Below are 24,535 nucleotides of genomic sequence, written 5' to 3'. Positions count from 1 at the left end.
CAGTTCTATTCCATAATTTATAAATGGGAAAATTATCCCAAAGTAAACTATTTTTAGTGTTTTATTATATACAAGTGCAATGCACTGCTTATTTTCCTGCATATCTAGTTAACATGGTTTTCCCATGGAAGATTGCCATATGAGACCAGACCAAGGACTTTAGAATCTGTTGATTTCTCTTGCCCCATTTTGATAATTTATTTTTTTGCACTGTTAAGGTTTTTTAGGTAAACAGATAAGATTTTCCTCACCCCATGAACCATAGACCTTGCCATTGGTAGGGAGGCTTGCATGCCACAGCGATACAGATAGCCATACCAATGGTGCAAGCCCAATGGAGGGGCATCTGTTGATAGGTCAGACAAACTCATGGTTCCTGAAGAAGGGCAGCAACCTTTTCAGTAGTTGCAGGGGCAACAGTCTGGATTATTGACTGATCTGGCCAAGTAACATTAACCAATATGGCCTTGCTGTGCAGATACTGTGAAAGGCTGAAAGCAAGGGGAAACTACAGCCGTAATTTTTCCTGAGGGCATACAGCTTTGCTGTATGGTTAAATGATGATGGTGTCCTCTTGGGTAAAATATTCTGGAGGTAAAAGAGTCCCCCATTTAGATCTCCAGGCGGAGACTACTCAGGAAGATGTCATTATCAGGAGAAAGAAAACTGGCATTCTATGGATCAGAGCATGGAATGTCAGTTCCTTAATCAGGCAAGTAGGTCAGAAAATTTAAAGGGAAGTGGTTATGTTAAAGTTAGATACAGTGGGAATTAGTGAAGTTCGGTGGCAGGAGAAACAAAACTTCTGGTCAGGTGAATACAGGGTTATACATGCAAAATTAAATAGGGGTAATGCAGGAGTAGCTTTAATAATGAATAAAAAAAATAAGAGCATGGGTCAGCTACTACAAACATCATAGTGAACACATTATTGTAGCCAAGATTAACAAGCGGCCCACGCCTACCACAGTAGAACAAGTTTATATGCCAACTCGCACCACAGATGAAGAAGAGACTGATGAAATGTATCATGGGATAAAAGGAATAAAGATGGTCTTAAGTGAATATGGAATGGGGTAATGAATGAAAGAGGAAGCCCTTGGTAGAATTTTGCACAGAGCATAACTTAATCATAGCAAACACTTGGTTTAGGAATTATAAAAGAAGGTTGTATGCATGGAAGAGGCCTGGAGACATTAGAAGGTTTCTGATAGATTATATAATGGTAAAACAGAGATTTAGGAACCAGGTTTTAAATTCTACGACATTTCTAGGTGCAGACGTGGATTCTGGCCACAGTATATTGGTAATGAACTGTAGATTAAAACTGAAGAAACTGCAAAAAGGTTGGAATTTAAGGAGATGGGACCTGGATAAACTGAAAGAACCAGAGGTTGTAGAGAGTTTCAGAGACAGCATTAGGGAATGACTGACAGGAACAGGAAAAAGAAACACAGTAGAAGAAGAATGGGTAGCTTTGAGAGATGAAATAGTGAAGGCAGCAGAGGATCAAGTACGTAAAAAGACAAGGACTAGTAGAAACCCTTGGGTAACAGAATAGATATTGAATTTAAATGATGAAGGGAGAAAATACAAAAATGCAGTAAATGAAGCAGGCAGAAAGGAATACAAATGGATCAAAAATGAGATCAACAGGAAGTGCAAAATGGATAAGCAGGGATGGCTATAGGACAAATGTAAGGATGCAGAAGCATGTATCACTAGGGGTTAGATAGATACTGTCTACAGGAAAATTAAAGAGACTTTTGGAGAAAAGAGAATATCAAGAGCTCAGATGGAAACCCAGTTCTAAGCAAAGAAGGGGTATATAGAGCGTCTATACAAGGGTGGTGTACTTGGTTCAAATGGCTCTGAGCACTATGGGACTCAACTGCTGAGGTCATAAGTCCCCTAGAACTTAGAACTACTTAAACCGAACTAACCTAAGGACATCACACACGTCCATGGCCAAGGCAGGACTCGAACCTGCGACCGTAGTGGCTGTGCGGTTCCAGACTGTAGCACCTAGAACCGCTCGGCCACTCCGGCCGGCGGTGGTGTACTTGATGACAATATTATGGAAATGGAAGAGGATGTAGATGAAGATGAAATGGGAGATATGATAATGCGTGAAGAATTTGACAGAGCACTGAAAGACCTAAGTTGGAAAAATTCCCCAGGAGTAGACAACATTCCATTAGAACTATTGATAGCCTTGGGAGAGCCAGCCCTGACAAAACTCTACCGTCTGGTGAGCAAGATGCATGAGACAGGCAAAATACCCCCAGACTTCAAGAAGAATATAATAACTCCAATCCCAAAGAAAGCAGGTGTTGACAGATGTGAAAATTACTGAACTATCAGATTAATAAGTCACGGTTGCAAAATACTGACACGAATTCTTTACAGACGAAGGGAAAAACTGGTAGAAGCCAACCTCGGGGAAGATCAGTTTGGATCCCGTAAAAATGTTGAAACACCTGAGGCAATACTGACCCTACAACGTATCTTAGAAGATAGATTAAGGAAAGGCAAACCTATGTTTCTAGCATTTGAAGACTTAGTGAAAGCTTTGACAATGTTGACTGGAATACTTTCTTTCCAATTCTGAAGGTGACTGGTGTAAAATAAAGGGAGTGAAAGGCTCTCTACAATTTGTACAGAAACCAGATGGCAGTTATGAGAGTTGAGGGGCATGAAATGGAAGCAGTGGTTGGAAATGGAGTAAGACAGGGTTGTAGTCTATCCCCAAGGTTATTCAATCTGTATATTGAGCAAGCAGTAAAGGAAACAGAAGAAAAATTTGGAGTAGGAATTAAAATCCATGGAGAAGAAGTAAAAACTTTGAAGTTTGACGATGACAATGTAATTCTGTCAGAGACAGCAAAGGACCTGGAAGAGCAGTTGAATACAATGGACAGTGTCTTGAAAGGAGGATATAAGATGAGCATTAGCAAAAGCGAAGGATACTGGAATGCAGTCTAATTAAATCAGATAGTGCTGAGGGAATTAGATTAGGAAAAGAGCCACTTAAAGTAGTAGATGAGTTTTGCTATTTGGAGAGCAAAATAACTGATGATGGTTGAAGTAGAGAGGATATAAAATGTAGACTGGCAATGGCAAGAGAAGCATTTCTAAAGAGGAGAAATTTGTTGAAATCGAGTATAGATTTTAGTGTCAGGAAGTCTTATCTAAAAGTATTTGTATGGAGTGTAGCCATGCATGGGTATGAAACATGGACAATAAATAGTATAGAAAAGAAGGGAATAGAAGCTTTCAGAATGTGGTGCTACAGAAGAATGCTGAAGACTAGATGGGTAGATCACATAACTAATGAGGAGGTACTGGAAAGAATTGGGGAGAAGAGGAATTTGTGGCACAACTTGACTCGAAGAAACAATCAGTCAGTAGGACACATTCTGAGGCATCAAGGGATTACCCAATTTAGTATTGGAGGGCAATGTGGAGGGTAAAATCTTAGAGGGAGACCAAGAGGCGAATACACTAAGCACATTCAGAAGGATGTAGGTTGCAGTACTTACTTGGAGATGAAGAAGCTTGCACAGGATAGAGTAGGATGGAGAGCTGCATCAAACCAGTCTCTGGATTGAAAACCACAACATCAGGTAAGAATTTAACAAATATGTGCATGATATTGCATGCCCTCAGTTTCTGCAAGAGAACTGCATGCTTCACCAGGTCAAAGACCTTTTGAGAGAAAAAAATATGCCTACAGTATGCTTTCTTTCATCCAGATAGCTATAAATTTAATGCAGAAATCCTGTGACAGCTGTTACTGTGTTGCGATCTTTTGAAATTCATGTTGGTTTTCTGTGAGGAGACAATTTTTAGTGAAAAAGGCACTATGCTGTGCCAGCATCATTGATTCAAAAATCTTACTAAATGTAGGAATCAGTGATACTGATTTGTAGTTTGAGGCTTCATCCTCTGTTCCTTTTTTTATGTATTGCTCTGACAATGCTCCTTTTCAGGACCTTAGGACACATGCCTTCTTTCATGCTACAAGGGATGAGACATGTAACTGGTTTAACTAAAATATTTGTGAATTTTTAATTTCTGAGCTGGAGAGACTGTACCAATCACTTGTATGTGTGTTTTTAGCTGCAGAGTTATTTTACAACTTCTTGTTCTTTTACTTCCTCAAATTCAAAGCCCTTATTGTTGTGTAGCAGAGTATTGGGATGTTAAGTGGATATGTGTCTGGAATTATGGTGCCAGTTAGGAAGATAAAATATTTGTTAACGATATTATAAACAGTTTTTTAGTCTTGTATCAGTTGACCCACAAATCTGATATTTATTGCTTTCCAGGTGTGTTTCTAAATGTTTTACAGTCTTTGTTCATGAGATTCCAGGACAATGGCTTACATTTGCTACTGATTCACTGTGGACTTGTTACCCGAGATTTGGGAGTTCTGATTTGAAACTTTACTTAGCACTGATACATTTTTCATTGAAAATGAACAGCCCATATGATTTGCACATCGTACAGAGGTCGTGGATAGTCTCTCTAAGCACGACTAATCTAGCTGGTTGTTTTAATTTAACTTCTTTATCTCACTGATTGAGAAATGTTTTTGTTTTAACTGGACAAAAAGAGTTAAAATGACTCTCATTCCATTTATTATTATATCTTTCTAACTGACAGGCACTGTCACAACTGTCTCTAGCTAGTGTATTTTTGAATCTGATTATGTTGCAATATTCCAACACATGTATCAATTACCACCTCAGTTCCGAATGCTTCAACCGCCATTACTTCTAACATTCTGTGTTGTAATTAAATAAAAGTATATAAATATCACTAAATATTATTAAATATGAAAACACTTTTTAAAGTGATATAACATGATTGCATTATAAAATATGTTCTCTGCTTACATGAATTTTTAGGCTATCAGACTTCATTTCTACTTCTTCAATTGTAACTGCAGGAAGCGGCCTTCAAGTACACCAGCACTTGTCAGACTTAAGAAAATCCTCCTTACTTGGTTTCATGTCACTTGAATAATAAATACTTAATACTGGTATCAAATTTCTTTCTTATTTCAAACATGTGATACAAAATACTCGTAGCCCATCATCCTCCGCACAGCACTACTTAATAAAAATTTTAATTTTAGGTTATCCTACGGGTCTTTAACCATGTACTTATACAATTGCCCCCACACTGAACATTGACATGTTATGGAGATGTACAGTGTTTTTTTTAATTATATATTTACATTTGCTGATAGGGTCGATGCCCTTTATTTGTCGGCTTCCCTTTAATTTAATGGAATGGATATGTCAGCTTATCCTACGTATGTAAAATTTCTGCTAGAAATTAAAAGGTTATATACATAATATGACCGTCCATTACATATTTGAATTCAGTGCACTAACAATAATGTTCAGTTTGCTTCATTCTCGCTGCCGGGTTTCATGCTGGCACACTGGCCAATTTGGCGTCTTAAGAGCTAGACGCTAACAGTCAACATGCTAGATGCTACTGTTGCACATGCGTGCACTCGGTTTCTTAGTGTTGATTTCACATTGAGTGTCACACTTTCCCCTGAGTGTCACATATCAAAGAATTGCCGTGGCATTTGTCTTCACGTTCTGGGTGCAGTGGGTTTGCGCTTATTGTTCAAAAACTGATGCTGTGACAGAAGATCTCAATTTTTATGGCCCAGGCATCATTATTACCCATCGTACTCACATTTTCAGCGGAGAGAACCCTGACCAACAGCATCTGGCAATGAGGTAAGTACCTGCTCGAACAACTCTAGTTCACTTGTTGAAGTGTCAAGCATTGTGAGCCACAATACTCGTAAATTATTCCGTTGCCCACACATGGTAATGTCACCACACTTGACCATCCATTTGTTGAAAGACACATAAGCTGTCCAAAACGTAGTATAAATTGTTTGTCCTTAAAGTTCATTTCCTCATATGGAGTTTGGTTTCCAATGAAAATTCATACAAGTATTGAGTTACAACAGAATATAACTTGATAGATTATACCTATGGCTGACATTCCATCCATTGCTTATACTACAAACATGAATTTTTCAAGTTTTAAAATGTCACAAATTTTTCATTAACTGGGTTCTGTTACTATAGTTTGTTTGTTAGTTTCAATTTCTCTTCATTTACATCACATGTACAAATTAATTACATATCACATTATTATGACACAATACAAGCATATGATACATTTATGCTTCATTTTATATATAGGCTTTGATCACTTATGGGAGGTAGAGGAGGGAGAAAATCCTTTGAAATAGGACCAAAACATCGCACATTGCTGGCCTAACTACACTTGGCGCTGCCTCTTTGTTTGGGAGGGAATAAAGGAAATACTCATCTACTGGTTCAAGGATTTATGGGGAAATGTTACTCATACAATGATAGACTAGTTGCCAAGGAACTTTTGTTTCATTGAAATAATGTGTACTGACTAATCATTCATGTAGTATCAAGTTGTTTCTTCATGTGTTAGTGCTGTTTACTTCACTTCATGTGTAGCTTAGTGCAAAACATGATGTTTTAACCACTGAAGACTTATTTTTCTTGAATACCTAGAAATGTTATTCAAGCTTTCATGTGACATGATAAGATTAACTGGTTTTTGTAAAATCACACTCTTCAATGTTTGTGTGTACTCTGCAGTGATACTGATAACTGTCATGGAGATACACTGCGATGATGTATATTTCATTTTTCATTTGCCTTAAGACCTTTGTATAATTATCCTTATAACTAAATTGTTTGCTCAAGGTGTAACCCATTTCTTCATTTGGTACATGCTACTCTCGACATAATTCTCTTCTTCTGCGTCGTGACAATGCACTGGTCGCTGAAAAAGAAAAACTTAAAACGAACATGAAACTAATTGCATTTCATAGCTCAGTGGCCACTGATACATTTGGTCACTGTATACGTCCACAGATATTTCCATACTTTGTTTAAATTCATAGACATTCGTTTATTCTGCTACCCATTATGATCATTTATGCTACAAAGAAAATTATTTGACACTGCTCACAGTATTTTGCCATCAGTCCTTAGCTTACACATCTCATATAGTTTTTCATAATGCTTCCTTTTGCCTGTGAATATGTTGTATATAGTTTAGTATTTAATTAAATCTCAGTGTACATATATCAACAGGTTCCTTAGTTCTTAGATAGAAGCTGTAATTGTGCAGTATTTCCATTTACTTTGTGTTTAAGTTAAGTACTCGTATATATCACATTCCTATTTGGTTGTGCCTTCTGTCAGCTGTCACACACATGCACAGGTCAATGACTCCTCTCCTACTACTGATGTCAGTGCATATTGTTGAGCATAGACAGCTGAGCCATAAGCTAACTTCGTTTATACTTTCACTTCACATGAAGTGGAGTGTTACTTCTCATTGCTGTTAATTTTATGCCTACGTGTACACATCAGAAGAATTACTTAGGCCAATACAAATTACTTTAGCTTAAAATACTCTCCAGAAGAAATATTTGACTTAGAGTTATGTACACTATGTGCAATTATCTAGTGATAGAAAGGAAAAATACTACCTAGCTTCATCATTCTATTAAAGCTTTTATGTCTTTGTGGGGGTAGAGACCCTTGTCTCTTCCTATTTTCTCATAAACTAACCTGTACGTCCTGGGTATGGTATTTTGGAAATTACATATGGTCCTGAATAGAGTAACTGCCACTTCTTATTCAGTTTGCCAATTTTTGTGGATTTAGGGTGTACCCGTAAGAGGACTCACTGTCTTCAAAAAATCGTGTAACATGTTTCAGTTTCTTGTTATAAATTTTCTTTCTATACTTGGCCCTGTTTTCTAGTGTGACAATGGCTTGCTTCATTTTGTCTTTAAGAGTCATTTCTGTAGAGGGTATCTTTGGTATTGGTAACTCCCAATCATTCGTTTGTTTTGTCTGGAACATCAATTCATTTCACAAAACCTGTTGAAAAATGTGGAACATTATTGACAACTTGCATGAAGGAAGTTATGTACTCTACCCGTCGGGTGTGTTTGTAAGGGATGTACATCCTAATAAACCAGTTACATTCTTTATAAAGACTCATTCAATTGGGCTTGCTTCTGGGTGAAAAAGGCATACTAATATATGCTTTATGCGCTGTGGGATCATATCCTCCATCTGCGATCTTGCTGTTGTATAATTTTCTTTTGCTTACAAAACTTACAGTAATCAGGCTGTTGTGTTATACCTTGCATTAATAACATTTTGATTTCTGCATCTCGCTCTGTTAATTCATAATAGTTTACATGTTAAAAGAAATGGCAGTGACTGATGGTCACAGTAAACTTTGGTATTTGTGCCCCACAAAAAATAATGCCCGTATCACAGCTAAACTCTCCAATTCTGACATGCAGTAAGATCTTTCTGCTTCTGATAATGTATGACTAGCAAAACTGGTGATCCTGGGTACTTCTTTATCTTCTTCTTCTCGCATATGGAATAAGCATGCCCGCCCCTGAGATGAGGCTCCTGTGCACAGACAAAAATCCTTGGACATATCAGGGTGACTAAGAATGATTGCATTGACTAATAGCTGCTTAGTATTATTAAAGTCCTCTTGACACTTATCATCCCATAACCAAAGCCTATTTTTTCATAACAAGTTGAACAATGCATCACTGTTCATCACTTGCTGTGGTACAAATTTACGGCAAAAGGGTGCTAGTCCTAAAAAAGCTTTTAGTTGTTTTTTATTCCTTGGAGCTAGACAAGTTCACAAGGCATCAACTTTTTTCAGATCAGGTAATATACTTTGTTCTGATACAACATGTCCTAAAAATTTGACTTGCTCCTTTCCAAAAATAGATTTTTCTTAAACTGGCTGTAACTCCATAATCTGAAACTGTTGAAGCACCTGTGCAATGAGTCTGATATGTTCGAACCAAGTGGGTGTGGCTATTAGCATGTTGTCTACATAAACAGTGACTTTACTAAGCAATTCTGGTCCCAAAACCTTGTCCGATGCAGATATAAACACTCCAGCACTAATGTTCAGTCCAAAAGGTAGAACACGGAATTTGTAACTTCTGCCTTCACCATCAAATGCTGTTTATTTTTGGCATTCTTTGTGGAGCTTTATTTGCCAGTAGGATATCTTGAAATCGAGTATACTGAAATATTTTCTACTGCAAAACTTTAGAAGCTGTTCGACCAAGTTGTCTGGTCTTATGCATACTGGTACTATAATCTAGCATCGAGAACTGATCTTATGGAACCATCTGGTTTACCTACTGGTAATATAGGACTACAATTGGGTGGAAATGAAGGTTGTATAATTCCCCATTTAATCATGTGATTGATCTCTTCCCTTACTGCCTCTCGTTTTGCCCATGGAACAGGACATGTCTTACACAAAATATTTCATGTGGATAGACTTCACATTTATATTCATAGTCTTTGATTACTCCTGGCTCCTTACTGAAAACATCTGCATACTTAAATAACACGTTAGAAAGTTCTTGTTGTTGCATGTCATTTAGTACTTGTGATTCACTTAGTTTCTGCTCTACCATTTGGTAACTAACCTCAGTATTTGCTTCTTGTTCAGTATCAGATTTCTTTGTGAAATATACAGCTGGAAAGGAATATTATTCTACTACATTTGACTCTGGTTTGTTTTTGTTACTTTCATTAGGGGTTTTGACTAAATCAATAGAAAAAATCTGATTCTTTACATAAAAGTGGCATTTACCATTACCTCTGTCAATCTGTGTTTTGTATGTTCTAAATGTATTCATGCTAATAAGACAATTAACTATAAGTTTGTAAATTATAAGAAAGTTGCACTTCACTGTAAGTTGTTCAATTTGTAATGGAATAAATGACTGATTCTTAACCAATTTAGTCTTACTGCCTGTAGTACTTTGCACCTTGCAATTTTGTACAGAGAATGTTGCAATTTGCGTCCCTTCTTCAATTCACAAAGAATTGACATTAGATTCGTAGTTGAATCTGTATCTAAAATTAACTTTGTGTCAATATTAAATATTTTCACCTTAATGATTGCTTATATTTTTTGTTCTTGGATTCTACTGTATCTAACTCATACTGATACAAACCATCCTTGATGTCACCTTGTTTGTCAAACCTTATGAAACATGTTTGTAGTTTTGCTTTGCCCCCATTCCCTGAGAGGTCAATAGCCTGGGGCTTAACTATGACCGGTTGGTCTTTTCCAATGGCATAGTGTGACTTAATTCATTACTTGGAGTAATTTCAGTTAGTTGCATTGTGTATGTACTGTGCCAATTTGCGTCATTAGCTGCTGTGCAGTTATTTTGCTACCCAAAGGTTGGCTGCAGTACAGCGTAACACATGGAGGCATTGTTGCCGTGCATCAGCCACTGCAGTGGCTGACTGTTCCTGCTTATGTTCGGCATAGGACCATGTGATGATGAATTGTAATTTGCTTGTGTGTTGAAATTACCCCTGTTGTTCTGAAAATTTCTTTTAAATAATTTGTTTTTTCCGTTCCTGTTACCGTACTCATTACCTCTGGGTATGTGATTTCGCTCTTGTGTGTACCATCCTAGCTGTGTGTTTAGATCACGTTTTACTTACTGATTCACGTAACTATATTGTTGTTGTGCCTGATTTTCTGTTGCTCTAATGCATACAGGTCTTTCCTCATAGAAGTTGATAAAATCAAGCACTGACAGAAAATATTCAGTGTTATGCTCTGTCATTGTGACTAATTTTATCTAATGTGCAATGGTAAACAACTTTTCAAAATTTTTAACACATCTACCTGTGATATTGGGTTTGGCAGTAGTGTGTCTTGTTCAGGTATTTTTCAAAGAATCCACGTAGGCTACTATATTTGCCATTAAATGGTGTGGGCTTGAAAACCTTGTGTCCGAGTCTTTCTTGAACCACTTCAGACCAATATTTAAAAGCTTCTTCAAATTCGATATAAGTGCTGCAATGTTCAGCCACTTCAATTGTCCATAAAAGAATGTTACCTTGCATATATCCCATGATAAATCTGATTTCTTTGCTTCTGTCCAGTTGCATGGAAATACATGATGAAAATCACTGATAAATACTACGGGATTCATTTTTTTACCTTCGGTAGTGAATGTAGGAAAATGTCAATGTGCCAACAAACCTTTGTCTGGCATTTTTGGTCATATTTATGTGGTTATTGTAGTTACCAGTAATTCCATTTGGTAATTGCTCAGGTATTGGAGTAGTGGGTATGTTTACATTTTGCACTCTACAACTGTCACTAGCACCTGCTGTGGGACTCATGATGATTTGTGGATAAATAACAACAGGTTGTGCTTTGTTCACTGTAGCCTGTGTATTATTTATGTGCATATTTTGAGATCCGGTAACATCTTCTAAAAGATTGCGGGTCCTATTTTCCACAGCTTGTAGATTAAGGTTTACCTTGTTCACTATTTCATCTTTTTTCTGAATAGCCTTTCCCATCATATCTGTGTATATCGTGCAATCGGTTACTAACTTCACTGCAATGGTATTACCCTTATCTAACATACCTGCTTCAGGCTGACTAATGTCACTCAGGTTTTCATTGATCTTCTCTCTCTCCTTTTTAGCACATACTGAGTCAACTTCTAATGTTGCTACCCTTAAAGCAAGCTCTTCTAGAGTTAGAGGTACACCTTCATAGTCTCGATATAGTCTGGTAACGACAGTGGTTAGCTTTTTTACTGTTGAAACCAACTGGTTTTAAGTGGTTTCAATGTTTGTGTGTGTGTCTGTGATTTTCTTTATCTGTTGCTGTATTTGATTATGATGTCCATTAAAAGAATCTACTTTCTGTTTCAACTCTGTAATGTTAATGTTAACTCCAGAAAGTACTTCATGATTTACCCGTTTTTCATCTCATTCAATTTTTCGTCGATTTCAGTGCGAAAATTTATGGCTAAGTTATCGAATTTCTGTGAGACCATGTCTTGCAAATCCTTGAATACTTAGTTTTGTTCTTGCTTCACTGTATTTAGATCTTGTGTAACAGTGTTTTGATGCTGTTTTACTGTGTTTATATATTGTGTGACTGTTTTCAGATTCTGTGTCAAACTATCAATTTTGGTACTTATATCTTGTTTCATATCACTGAAATTGGTGTTCATATTGTGTTTCATATTATCAAATTTCATGTTTATATTATCAGATTTCAAGTTTATGTAAGATAATAGCTGCCACAGTAGTGCTTCAGTTGTTCTATTATGATTGCCATCAGCTGTACTTCCCAAGTTAATGTTTGTGTTGTGAACAAGTGGTTTTTGTAACGTGTTGTCAAAATTCATATTGGAATCACTCATCTATGAGTGGTACGTCGCTCTGGGAGATGCATGGCATTGTCTCATCAATTGTAAACATTGTATCATCAAGGTTATTCTGCTGTGGAGAGTCGCTATCATTTGTCACACCTGTGACACTCATCTCTGATGTACTTAAACTTTCTGCAGTAGGCATGGATGGCACCTGAACTTCAATTGTTCAATCATGCACTTCTACGCCATCTTGGCTGACTGCATTTTCGCTATCGCTATCCACAATGGGCATATAAAAGGCCATGTTACATGAATATGTGAAAAATAAAATTTTCACAAAAATGTTAAAATTTCATACGCTAATTATTACACTTGATAAATGTAATTTGTGTAATGTCAAAGCCTTTTTAATGTCTATTATGATGTGCAAACTATTGTATTGCTATTCTTTATGTTTTTTTCTGACAATATGTATCACACTGAAAAGTTCCTGTAGAAATTCCTGTAAATTTCTCGCAAATAAAATTCAAGGAAGGGAGTAATGAGGAAAAAGTTTCTGTCTACATCAGAAGAGGTGCTGCCAAGCGTAACCATGCAAGCAACTTGTGTAGCCTCCTACCTTTGCTGCATTGCACAAAATAGCTTACTATGGAAAATTTTACGTGACCTGGCTCCAATTCTTATTCTTTTCAAAAAATTTCTCAATTTTGCCTTTTTGCATTACTTGCTCTCCATTGTGATTCATGCAACAGAAATTACAGACAATTAGTTTTTATGACCAATAACAATATCACAGAAATTTCTTACTATAACAATAATTAACAAAGCCTGCTCACAACCGGTACCCTTAAGTCCTGGCACATAGGTTGACAGTTGTAATAAAAAAAATAATAAATATTACTAAGTATTATTAAACATACATATGAAAACACTTTTTAATTGATATAACATGATTGTGTTATTAAGTATTCTGTGCTTATATGAATTTTTAGGCGCTCGGACTTCGTTTCTTACTTCGTCAATCGTAGCTGCAGGCAGAGGACTCTCAGTACACTGGCATTTGTTTGGTTAAGAAAATCCTACTTACTTGGTTTCACTTCACTTGAATAACAAATACTTAATACTAGTATCAAATTTCTTTCTTATTTCAAACATGTGTGATACAAAATACTCGTAGCCATTCATTCTCCACACGGCACTACTTAAGAGAACTTCTACATACAAGAGAGTGTGTAAAAACAAAATCATGTACAAAAAATTGAATGAATGTTTTGTTTCATTTGTCTGCGCCTTACTGTGCATTCCTGATTAATGTCTTTGCCAATGCTTGCGATTGATCAGTGTTTCATTTTGTGGTTTTTAATAAATCTTAATTTTACGATATCCTGGGGGACTTTCACAATGTACTTAAACAATTCACTGAACATCTGTATGTGAGAGGTGTGTAGGACATTGCGGAGTGTTGTCGTACACATCTATATCGACATCTACATCTACACTACATACTCTGCAAATCACTGTGTGGCAGAGGGTACCCTGTGTCATTACTAGTCATTTCCTTTCCTATTCCACTCACAGATAAGGGTGAGGGAAAAACAACTGTCTGTATACCCCCTTATGTCCCCTAATTTCTTGTATCTTATCTCTGTGGTCCTTAAGCAAAATGTATGCAGGCAGCACTAGGATTGTTCTGCAGTCAATTTCAAGTGCCAGTTCCTCAAAAAGAATATCACCTTCCCTCCAGTGCTTCCCATTTGAGTTCCCGAAGCATTTCCATAACACTTGCGTGTTGTTCAAACTACTGGTAACAAACTAGCAGCCCACCTCTGTATTGCTCTGACATCTTCCTTCAATATGATATGGTGCAGATCCCATACAACTGAGCAATATTCAAGAACAAATAGCACTACCATTCCCAAAACATATATATTTCCAAAATTCTTACAATAAACTGAAGTTGACCATTCACCTACCCTATCGCAGTCCTCACTTGCTCGTTCCATTTCATATTGCTTTGCAACATTATGCCCATATATTTAAAAGATGTGACTGTGTCATGCAGGACATTACTAACGCTGCATCCAAACATTTTCCTACTCATCTGCATTAACTTACATTTTCTACATTTAATGCCAGCTGCCATTCATCACACCAACTAGAAATTTTGTCTAAATCGTCTTGTATCATCCTAGAGCCAATCATCTTTGACACCTTAATACACCACACAGTATCATCAGCAAACAACTGCAGACTGCTGGCCACCCTTTCTGTCAGTTCTTTTATGCATATATAAAATAATATCACACTTCCCTGCCACTCCTGATGATATCTTTGTCTCTGATGAACTCTTGCCATTAAGGACAACATGATGGATCCTATAACTTGAGAAGTCTTTGATTCATCATATACAGGTATCTGGGAACCTATTCTGTATGTTTATACCTTCTTTAACTGTCTGCAGTGGGGTAAGATGTCAAACGCTTTTTGGAAATCTAGAAATATGGAATCTAGCTTGTTCCCCTTCACCCATAGTTCACAGTATATCATACGAAGAAAGGGCAAGCTGAGTTTGACATTAGCAATGCTTTTTAAACCCATGCTGAATCATGACATAAGATTTTTAGTCTGTGTGAAATTTATTATATTCAAATTCAAAACATGTTCTACAATTCTGCAGCAAACTAATATTACAAATATTGGTCTGTAATTTTGGGGACCTGTTCTTTTACCCTTCTTATATACAAGAGTCACCTGCATTTTTTTCCAGTCACTTGGGACTTTGTGCTGGGTAAGAGATTTGCCATAAATGCAAACTAAATAAGGGGACAATACCGTAAAGTACTCTTTGTAAAACCAAATTGGGATTCCATCCGGACCTGGTGACTTATTTATTTTCAACTCTTTTAGTTGTTTCTCTACACCAATGATGCTTCTATAACATTCCTGCATTAATGATTGCTTAAATGCAGAATTTAAAATGTTGGCTTTCATTTTGCAATCTTAAAATGCCACAGCAGACTGGTCAAGGAGTGACTGGATGGAAGCCTTAGACCTGCGTTCACAGTTTTAGATAGGATCAGAATTTTCTTGGGTTCTTGGTCATATCATTGGCTAATAGTTTGATAATAGTTTCAGTTTACTGTGTACTAAGGCATTCACCAAGGTCCTAGGCACCTTTCACTTGAGGCTGTTCAATGAATGTGCCTCATAAATTAAGCACTTCTTAACAGTGGCTGATGTGGTATTCTACACATACCTTAAAACATCAGCCAGATCTCAACTGCCTTAAAAATTCACCACTGAACTGTGGTCAAGGCCAAGTTTGACCACCCAATGGTCAAAGTATGCTGTACTGTGCAACATGGTTGATTCTAAGGAATAATTTCCATGTTAATAGCCTTATTCATAAAAAGTGATGGTGAAAGGAAAAGCTTAATCCACTGAGATTCTACTCAGGAATTTCCATTGTTACATTGTTGTTTACAATTCATATGATGATATTGGTAACTGCCAATTATCTAAGTACTCCAAGAACAGGTGGCTGTTTACAACAAACATTCTTACTTGTGTTCGAGCTAACAGGCGTTACTAATAATTTTTATAGTTTTTTACTTTCTTACTAATGTTTGTCTGAAGAACTTATTTTGCACCAGAGTCACAACCTACACTTTAAACCCTAGAAAAGAACAGAAAATCTCATGGAAGTTATATCTGTTTATTTTATTTTGCTTGCGAATCCAGTTATTTTCTCCATACCTGCACATTTTAATCTCTGTCCTACAGATCAGATAATTTAAGTATCAAACCTGTAAGTCCATGTAACTATGATGCATTAGCATATTTAGGTAACTATATTTCAACATTCAGCATATATGTAAAGAAAATCTTTCGCACATTTATTCTGGAAAGATCCAAGTTCAGAAACAATTTCATTATTTAAACATTTTATTTGGCTCTGTGTCCTTCAGGATGGAAAAAATGACATTACACTTAACATAACATTAATTAATCGAGAAGAAAAGCTCTTACTAATATTAGGATAATAAAACCCAATAAATGAAGCAAAATCCGAATACTGTACCAAGTTTGTGCTGTATTGTGTGAGAATCTTGAATTCTGTTTGTTATTGTTTCTTTATAAGCAATTTGTAGTGGACCAAGTTCAACTGGTATTCTATAGTGGGTAATTATGCGATTTTTTATTACATCAAGATGAAGCTCTCCCATTCCTGAAACCAAAGTGCAGGTTATAATAACAATAACAATACAGTAGTAAAAAGAAATCATAGAAGTTATCAGTGAAGTTCATCAATCTGATAGCTGAAACATGTTTTGCTTCTATCACTATCTCCAAGTCCTTTCCATATTGTTCACCTGACTTTGAATCATGAAGTTATAATAAGTCATAATTACTATCCAGATGTGAAAGTGACATCAAGGCCTTTGGAAAAATACGAGGGTTGAATCTTTAATAACAGCAACTATTTATTTACAGCTTGTACAAAATAGATACGTGTTTCAAAGTTTTACTGACTTTCAAAGTAGTCACCAGCATTGTGAATAACATGTTGCCACTGATGTGGAAGTTGTTGGGTACTCTTAGCAGTGCCACTTGTGTTGACAATGTGAGTGGTGCGGTCTATTGCCAGACAAATTTGTAGCACTTCTGAAGCGAATGCTGTGAAGCGTTTCCTTCAGTTTAGAAATCGAGTTGAACTCACGAGGACTTAAGTCAAGGCAGTGCAGTAGGTGGTACAATACTTAGCAGCCCCATCAGTCAAACAAATCAGTAACAGCTTGCACTGTACATGCTTGAGCATCGTCCTGCAAAATGATGGTCAGGTCCTGCAGAAAGTGTCATCACTTCTGTCTCTAAGCTGGTCATAGGTTGTGTTCCAAAAATGAACAGCATAGAGACAGAAGTGATGACATTTTCTGCAGGTGATGACCATCATTTTGCAGGACAGTTCTCAAGCACGTACAGTGCAAGCTGTTACTGATTTGTTTGACTGATGGGGCTGCTAAGTGCTATACCACCTATTGCACCCCCCTGACATAAGCCCTCGTAAGTTCAACTCAGTTTCTAAACTGAAGGAAACACATCATGGCATCTGCTTCAGAGTTGCTACAGATTCATCGGGCAATAGCCCACGCTGCTTGAACTGTCAACACAACTTGCACTAATAAGATTATCCTACGACTTCCACATCACTGACAATGGGTTATACACAATGCTGGTGACTACTTTGAAGGTCAGTAAAACTTTGAAACACCTATCTATTTTGTACGAGCTGTAAATAAATAATTGCCACTATTAAAGTTCCAACCCTCATAATACATTGCAACAGCAGAGATAAGGTTGCAAATGATGAACACAAAAGAAATTCACGGCCAATTTTCTGAAAATTCTTAGAATATATGCATGTTCTTTCTAACAAAAGGCACACTGGTTTAATGAATGGAACAGTCAGAAACCAATATGCTTTATCATCTCCTCCTGAGCATTACTTTGAATTTTAAGCTTATAAGCAACTTTTTTTATGAATTTACTACATCTAGATTTCTTTGTATCATAAGAACCTGCTAATACTGTTTGCCCAGTTTCTTCATTGACTGAAACCCTTAAGCTGGGATCTTCTTTTTGCAGTTCCACAAGTGCAGTTTCAAGTTGCTGCTGGTAGGCCTATTTGTATTAAAAAGAAAGTAACAATTAACATATTAAAATGTAATAAATAAACTGTCAATGAATAAAAAGACATGCAGATATATAAAATACATATTCACAGATTTTGTTTAAACTCTGTGTGGTTGTGCAGGACTGACATGATCGTGAAAAGATGAAGTTGGTCATATATGATTTCAGAACAGTAGAGTACTTTGTTTCAATTTAAAAGTAAAGCTAAGAGTATTTTTTGCAAGAAAGTAAAAACAAAAACCAGCCATTTTTAATAATATTAAGATCAAATAGTGTCTTTATTGGTTTAAAACTGACAGGTTCATAGTCACATAGCTGCTTACATTTAAAACTAGATTTAGATTATGTATGTTTCAGAAATATGTGATAATTCACTCCAAGTTAAAATTATGGCTAAAAGTATTTCTTACAAGAAAGTAAGAAAGTAAACCAGCCACTAATAACAAAGCTATTTATTAAGATCAGATAGTGTCTTTACTGCTTTCAAACTGACAGGTCCATAATCAGATGGCTGTTCAAATTTAATATTACATTTGTCTTAGGCTGTACATGTGGTGTTGGCTGTTTTTCACTGTGGCAAAAGTTCCATGCGGCCATGGTGCCCTACAGCAAACACCATAAATGGACTTTCCAATGAACTAATTTTGTAAGATAAGGGCTATCCTGGCAGAAGCACAAAGCACTACTTCTATATCTACATCCATATTCTACTAATACTGCTAAGTGCATGGTGGAGTTTACTTCCAATAATGCCATGTATCAGGGCTTTTTTCCATTCCATTCAGAGTAGAATTGAGGGAAGAATAACTGTTAAAATGACTCTGTGTGTAATGTAATTAGTCTAATATTGTATTTGTGCCCTCTATGGCAGTTCCATACAGCTTGCTGAAGTATATTCATGGATACCTCACTTTATCTTAGTACTTAAAATTTTTAAGTAGGCTTTCATGAGATAATTGGTGCTTACCTTCAAGCTTCAGCCAGTTAAGGTTTTTCAGCAATTCTACTACATTCTCATATGGGCAAACATACCTGTGGCTATTCATGCTGCCCTTATTGGTATATATTCAATATTTTCTGTTGATTGTACTTAGTATAGATCCCGCCCACTTGAGCAGTATTCTAGGAAGGGTCAGGTGACCTTTTCAGTCTCCTCTGTAGACTGATAGTACTTTCTCTGTAGCATACTTATGAAGCAAAGTCTCTGCCACCAACTTTACTTATGACTGAACATATGTGATCATTAAACAACAGAAATGCTAGGTTGGAATATCAGCAACATTAAGAAACATTATTACAGACAGCAGCTTTCCTCAAAGCCTTCTTCAGCACATAAAACACAAACACATTTACACAGGCAAGCACACCTCACGCTCATATGACTGCTACCATTGGCAGCTCCAATCAGAATTCGATTGTTACATGAATAGCAATCAGGAGTAGAGCACAGAAGGGTGAAGGATAGCAGGGTATTGGGGGAGGGGTGGAGAAGTGCAGTTTCTGGCAGGGTATGCAGGGACTAGAGACTGCCAGGTGCAGCAACAGGAGGTGGGGCATGGGAGGAGTGGTGGGTCGGGTGGGGAGGAGGGGGGGGGGATGGGGAGTGGAAAAAGAGAGGAACAGGAAAGGAAAGGAGAGGAAAAGGAAAGGAGCAAAGAAGGAAAGGAGCTAAAAAGCATAGGAGCAGGGAAATGGAAAGGCCAGGTGCATTGGCAGAGGGCAGTGCACAAAGAGGGTGATAGATTGTGAAAAGAGATGAGATGATAGGATGAGGGAGCTGAAACAGTTGAGTATAAGGTGTGTGGGCAATGGGTGATCATACTTTAAGGCCAAGATTATTTTTGGGAGAGGAGAATGTGTAGTAAGGATAACTCCCATATGCACAGTTTAGAAAAGCTGGTGGTGAAGGGGAGGATCCAGATGGCCTGGGTTCTGAAGCAGCCAGTGAAATCAAGTATGTAGTGTTCAGCATCACGTTGTGCAGCAGGGTGCTCTACTTTGCTCTTGGCAACAGTTTAGTGGTGGCCATTCATCCTGGTGGACAGCTGGTTGGTAGTCATACCAATATTAAAGCTGTGCAACAGCTGCTGCAGAGCTTTTATACTTGAACAACATGGCTGCTCTCACATGTGGCATTAACTCTGATGGAGTAAGATAAGCTTGTGACAGAACTGGAATAGAAAGTGCTGGGTGGGTGGATTGGGCAGGTCTTGCACCTGTGTCTTCCGCAGGGATACGATACCTTGGCAAAGGATTGGGATTGGTAGTGGCATAGGGATGGACTAGGATCATGTAGACATTAGGTGGGTGGAAAAACCATCACTTTAGGAAGAGTGGGTAGGATCTTGGATAGGATATCCATCATTTCAGGGCACAATGATAGGTAATCAAAGCCCTGATGAAAGATGTGGTTCAGTTGTTCCAATCTGGAGTGGTATAGGGTGATTTGGGGGGGGGGGGGGGATTTTGTAGCTTGTACTTGGGGTTGGTGGGAGGCTAGAGGATGTGTGGGGAATGGCACGGGAAATCTGTTTGCAGACCAGGTCTGAGGGATAGTGCCTGTTCATGAAGGCCTTGGTAAGACCTGCATACTGAGAAAGGGGGGGTCCTTGTCACAGTAGTTATGATGTCCCTGGGTAGCAAGACTGTATGGCAGGAATTGTTTGATGTGGAAGGGATGGCAGTAGTCAAAATGTTTGTACTGTTCGTGGTTGGAGGGTTTGATATGGGCAGAGGAGTAGATGGAGCCTACCCTCTCCCCTCCCCTCTGCTTTCCCCCTCACCCCACCACACACACACACCACACCTCCTCTAGTCCCTGCATGCCCTGCCAAACAGTGCTCTTCTCTCCCCTCATCCATACCTTGCTATCCTGCCCCACTCTAAATTACTATTCACATGACAGTCGCATTCTCGCCAGAGCTACTGATAGTGAGGACGATTTTAGGTGAGGGTGCTGTAATGTAACGGACTACTGAAACTACCAATACCACCAGCTGGTGAGGTGTGCGGTGCCATCAATCAACTTGAAGGAGCAAGTGAACTTTAACTACGTAAAGATAAACATATTATTATTTTGTTACAAAACAGTTAATATGAGGACAATCATGAGGTATATTGCCACAGAACTATATTATAAACACTTTTCATTTTTCATACTATGTTTTTCATATATGTAAACATGCGATGTGTAAAATATCGATATACAACCAAGGTTGGCAGTACTGCACAGTTTGTAAGCTCTGTGAACAGGAGCCGGTGGTTGGAGGGTGTAGAGACAATGGGCAGTTGGTGTTGAGACATATTGTAATACGTTTGGCTTTGAGAAGGCCAAGGATAGAGGGAACAAAATGATGTATTGGAAGAGCTGTTACATTGAAAATTATTGAATATCATCACGATCAGCATTTATAAAATAAAAGTTGGAAGTTTAAATATGTGTCAGTTCTTACGCAGCAGAATACGCACCCTGGACCTCAAATTGATTTCACAAACAGCTGATGGTGAGATTCATCACTGGACCACGAGCGTGCAACTATGACCAATAAAGGTAAGAAAGTTATATTACTCTAAATTCAAATTGTGATGATACCTTTCTTTCTCCATGTCTTCAACCCTGTATGTACTCTGTTGTTAGAGTGAACAGCATGACAGGGACTTGTGGTCGACTAGGCACACCAGGGAGACCACACAGGTTTAAAATGATAATTTGTTGCTTAATATACTACTACTGATAATAATTAATATTTGTTCCCTGGAGAAAGAGGTGCATTACAGTGCTCAACATCATGGTCATCAGTGGCTAGCTGCCGATAGTAACAGTCATGCGTGCAAGAAGTGTACTTGCTTGTGTGTGTGTGTGTGTGTGTGTGTGTGTGTGTGTGTGTGTGTGTGTGTGTTTTCTTTGCTGAAGGAGGCTTTGACTGAAAGGTATAATGTGTGCCGTCTTTTCATGATGTCTGCCTGCAACTCAACAGGTCATCTTTAGAGTGAGTAACAATCTATCCTTCTCCTTATTAATCATAAGTGACATCTCATCTCATATCCCCCACCAGATACTACACCTAGATAGTTGAACATCTTGACTAATTCCAATGGAAGGCATTGCTGCAATAACCAGGTTAAGTCACATTTACGTATTTTCAAGTAAAACATAAGAAACTGGGCACAACTTGTAAAAATATTTTTATCAGTCTTGTCTTTGCCCAATGGGTCACCAGTACACTGTAATAGTTTATTACATAACTAAACCAAGCTTTGTTATCATATTTATTCACTTGGACTTGTCATTCTCTTTGCATTAAACAACCCTGTTCTGTGAAAATTATTTCAAATAAACAAGTAAATGAGGAAATAACTACTAGCACTTTACTAGTTACTGAATATTATGAGGAGTCTACAGAATTGCAATAAAATGGTTGCTCTGATATAAGTCATAGCTTTGGAAAATGAATAAGAAGTTCATTGTGTTTCTCCTTCTAATGTACTGGCTGTAGCATCCACAACAGTTCTGTCAAAGACCACCCTATTATAAAATTCCATGTCTGAGGCTGGTACATACATCTTGGCAAGCTTCATGACATCTTAATATTTTTCAGGAATAGCTGGTAAAGGTTTATAAAGTTTATTCTCAGAAAAAGTCAATGTAGTTTACGCTTTCTGAATGACAAAATCATGATAGATAAGTTGTCATAATTATGAATTACAGTGAACTATGTGCTTGTGTTCAGTGAAGTATTCAAAGAAACTCTACTATGAAAAAGTAAATTTCTCATTATCAGCAGTCTTAATGTTGGACCAAGACAGCTTTTTTAGGTGGAATGAGAAATGTGTATATTACATACAAGAGATACCACTGCAGATATATTTTGCACAAAGTTTTATTTCTTTTATATTCCAGAATATGACTACTGTTTGGTGCAATGACAAGTGTGATGCCCAAAGGACAGAAAACCCCAATTAACAAACTTTGTGAAAACTTAAAGTAGGGCATAGCATACAAAAAGGAGAGATAAAAGGAAAGGATTTTTATAGATTCTTTATCAAACATCTACAGAATAAATTCAAAATCATATGAATGAAGGTTAAATCCAAGAAAGTAGTTCAGTCAAAGATAACATTTACCATGGAAGAGAGTTTTAGCCACATCGGAAAGGAAATTCAATGCGCCTACAACGCAACACGGATATGTAAATGTTCAGTTAATTAGTTGCTCTTGAGTGACTCTAGAGCACTTTTGCAATAGTTGTCTGGACGCAAACACTATTAGATTGTTTCAGTTTTGGAAGTTTGATAATTCGTGAGGTAGAGACTGAAGTATTGCTCAGTCATTCAATTGATGAAAGTTAATCTTTACTGTTCTCAACACGACGATATAGTAAGACGAGTGTTAGACTTCAATTGAGTGATATTGGTTTATCGGACTTAGCCTTCATACTGATGAACAGTTACAAACCTTGAGAGCAATGGATCAATGACAGAAAAACAATACATAGTCTTGAGGAGGACACAATAAAACGAAGACACGAAGAAATAAAAGTCTGCCGATTAGTCAAAAGTTGTCATCAGTGTCACGATTACTGAACTGAGCGTAAGTTAATCTTGAATGATATATCGGTGTGCATGTGTTGTAGGGACAAACAATTAATTACAGAAAGAACAATAGAATCTGTGTCAAAAGATAAATCTTCTGTGTTGCCTAACTCATTAAACGGACAATACAATGTGTATTAATGCAAGCTGATTGACTCTTTAAGCATTTTAAGTGACTAAGTGAGTACATGAATAATGGACAGTGAAAAGTGATTAGTTTAAACCAGTATTATGGTGTATTAAAAAAACATTTACTCCAACATAAGTTATCTCTGGAGTTACATCAGACCATTGTTAATAACTTGACATAGCAACGGCATAGCAACGGAATAGTAGACAGCAAAATTTCATTCTCACTATGTATGATGTGAAAAATGACCGTAATGATGAAATCAAGAATCAAGATTTTATATCATCACGGATCTAACCAGGCATAAAAATAAACAATTGCACTTTACCAGTTTGCACAAGTTGAGAAGACCATTGTGGTCAGACAACAGAATATTTCTAAACCACGCAAGGAGTTGTGTTCTTACGAGAGTTACAGGTGCTGTTCCACGTCATACCGATGAAGATGAACATCGTTATGAGTCCCGTCTCCTCCCAGTGAGTGAAGAAGCAGGGAAGGTATGTCACACAAGGCAACTCAAGAGAATGTACAATTCTTACCAGAAGCAGCCAACATCAACAATTCCTCCGCTGGTGTTATTCTGAATTGGCCCCATGGACAAGTTTCATTCTTCCTCCATACGTTGAGTGATTTTCAAACTATTCAATAACTGTAAGATTAATTTTCAACCAAAAGTGGACATATCCAGTTACTGCAACACTGCCTTCAATTGTGACTCACTGATGTTGTCACCAGAAGATACTACGTTTTTCCATTTTATAGAGTTCACAATTTCACATTTCTGAACAATGAAAGCAAGTTGCTATTATTTGCAACTTTTT

General features: G+C 37.3%; 1 protein-coding gene across 6 annotated transcripts in view; it reads right to left on the bottom strand.

Annotated features, from left to right (window-relative positions):
* Positions 1-24,535, bottom strand: part of LOC124601449 (ribosome-releasing factor 2, mitochondrial) — a 225,640-nt gene that overhangs the window by 51,864 nt on the left and 149,241 nt on the right. For all 6 annotated transcript variants that reach the window (XM_047136246.1, XM_047136248.1, XM_047136249.1 and 3 more), the window contains 2 exons: positions 17,878-17,980; positions 16,380-16,526 (listed from right to left, as the gene is read on the bottom strand). In XM_047136246.1, the coding sequence (XP_046992202.1) occupies positions 16,380-16,526; positions 17,878-17,980 (250 nt within the window). The remainder of the gene's footprint in view (positions 1-16,379; positions 16,527-17,877; positions 17,981-24,535) is intronic.

This window comes from Schistocerca americana, chromosome 1 (genome assembly GCF_021461395.2).
Source record: "Schistocerca americana isolate TAMUIC-IGC-003095 chromosome 1, iqSchAmer2.1, whole genome shotgun sequence".
Classification (NCBI taxonomy): domain Eukaryota; kingdom Metazoa; phylum Arthropoda; class Insecta; order Orthoptera; family Acrididae; genus Schistocerca; species Schistocerca americana.
Note: the sequence above shows the minus strand (reverse complement) of the source record. Positions and strands in the feature narration are given on the sequence as shown.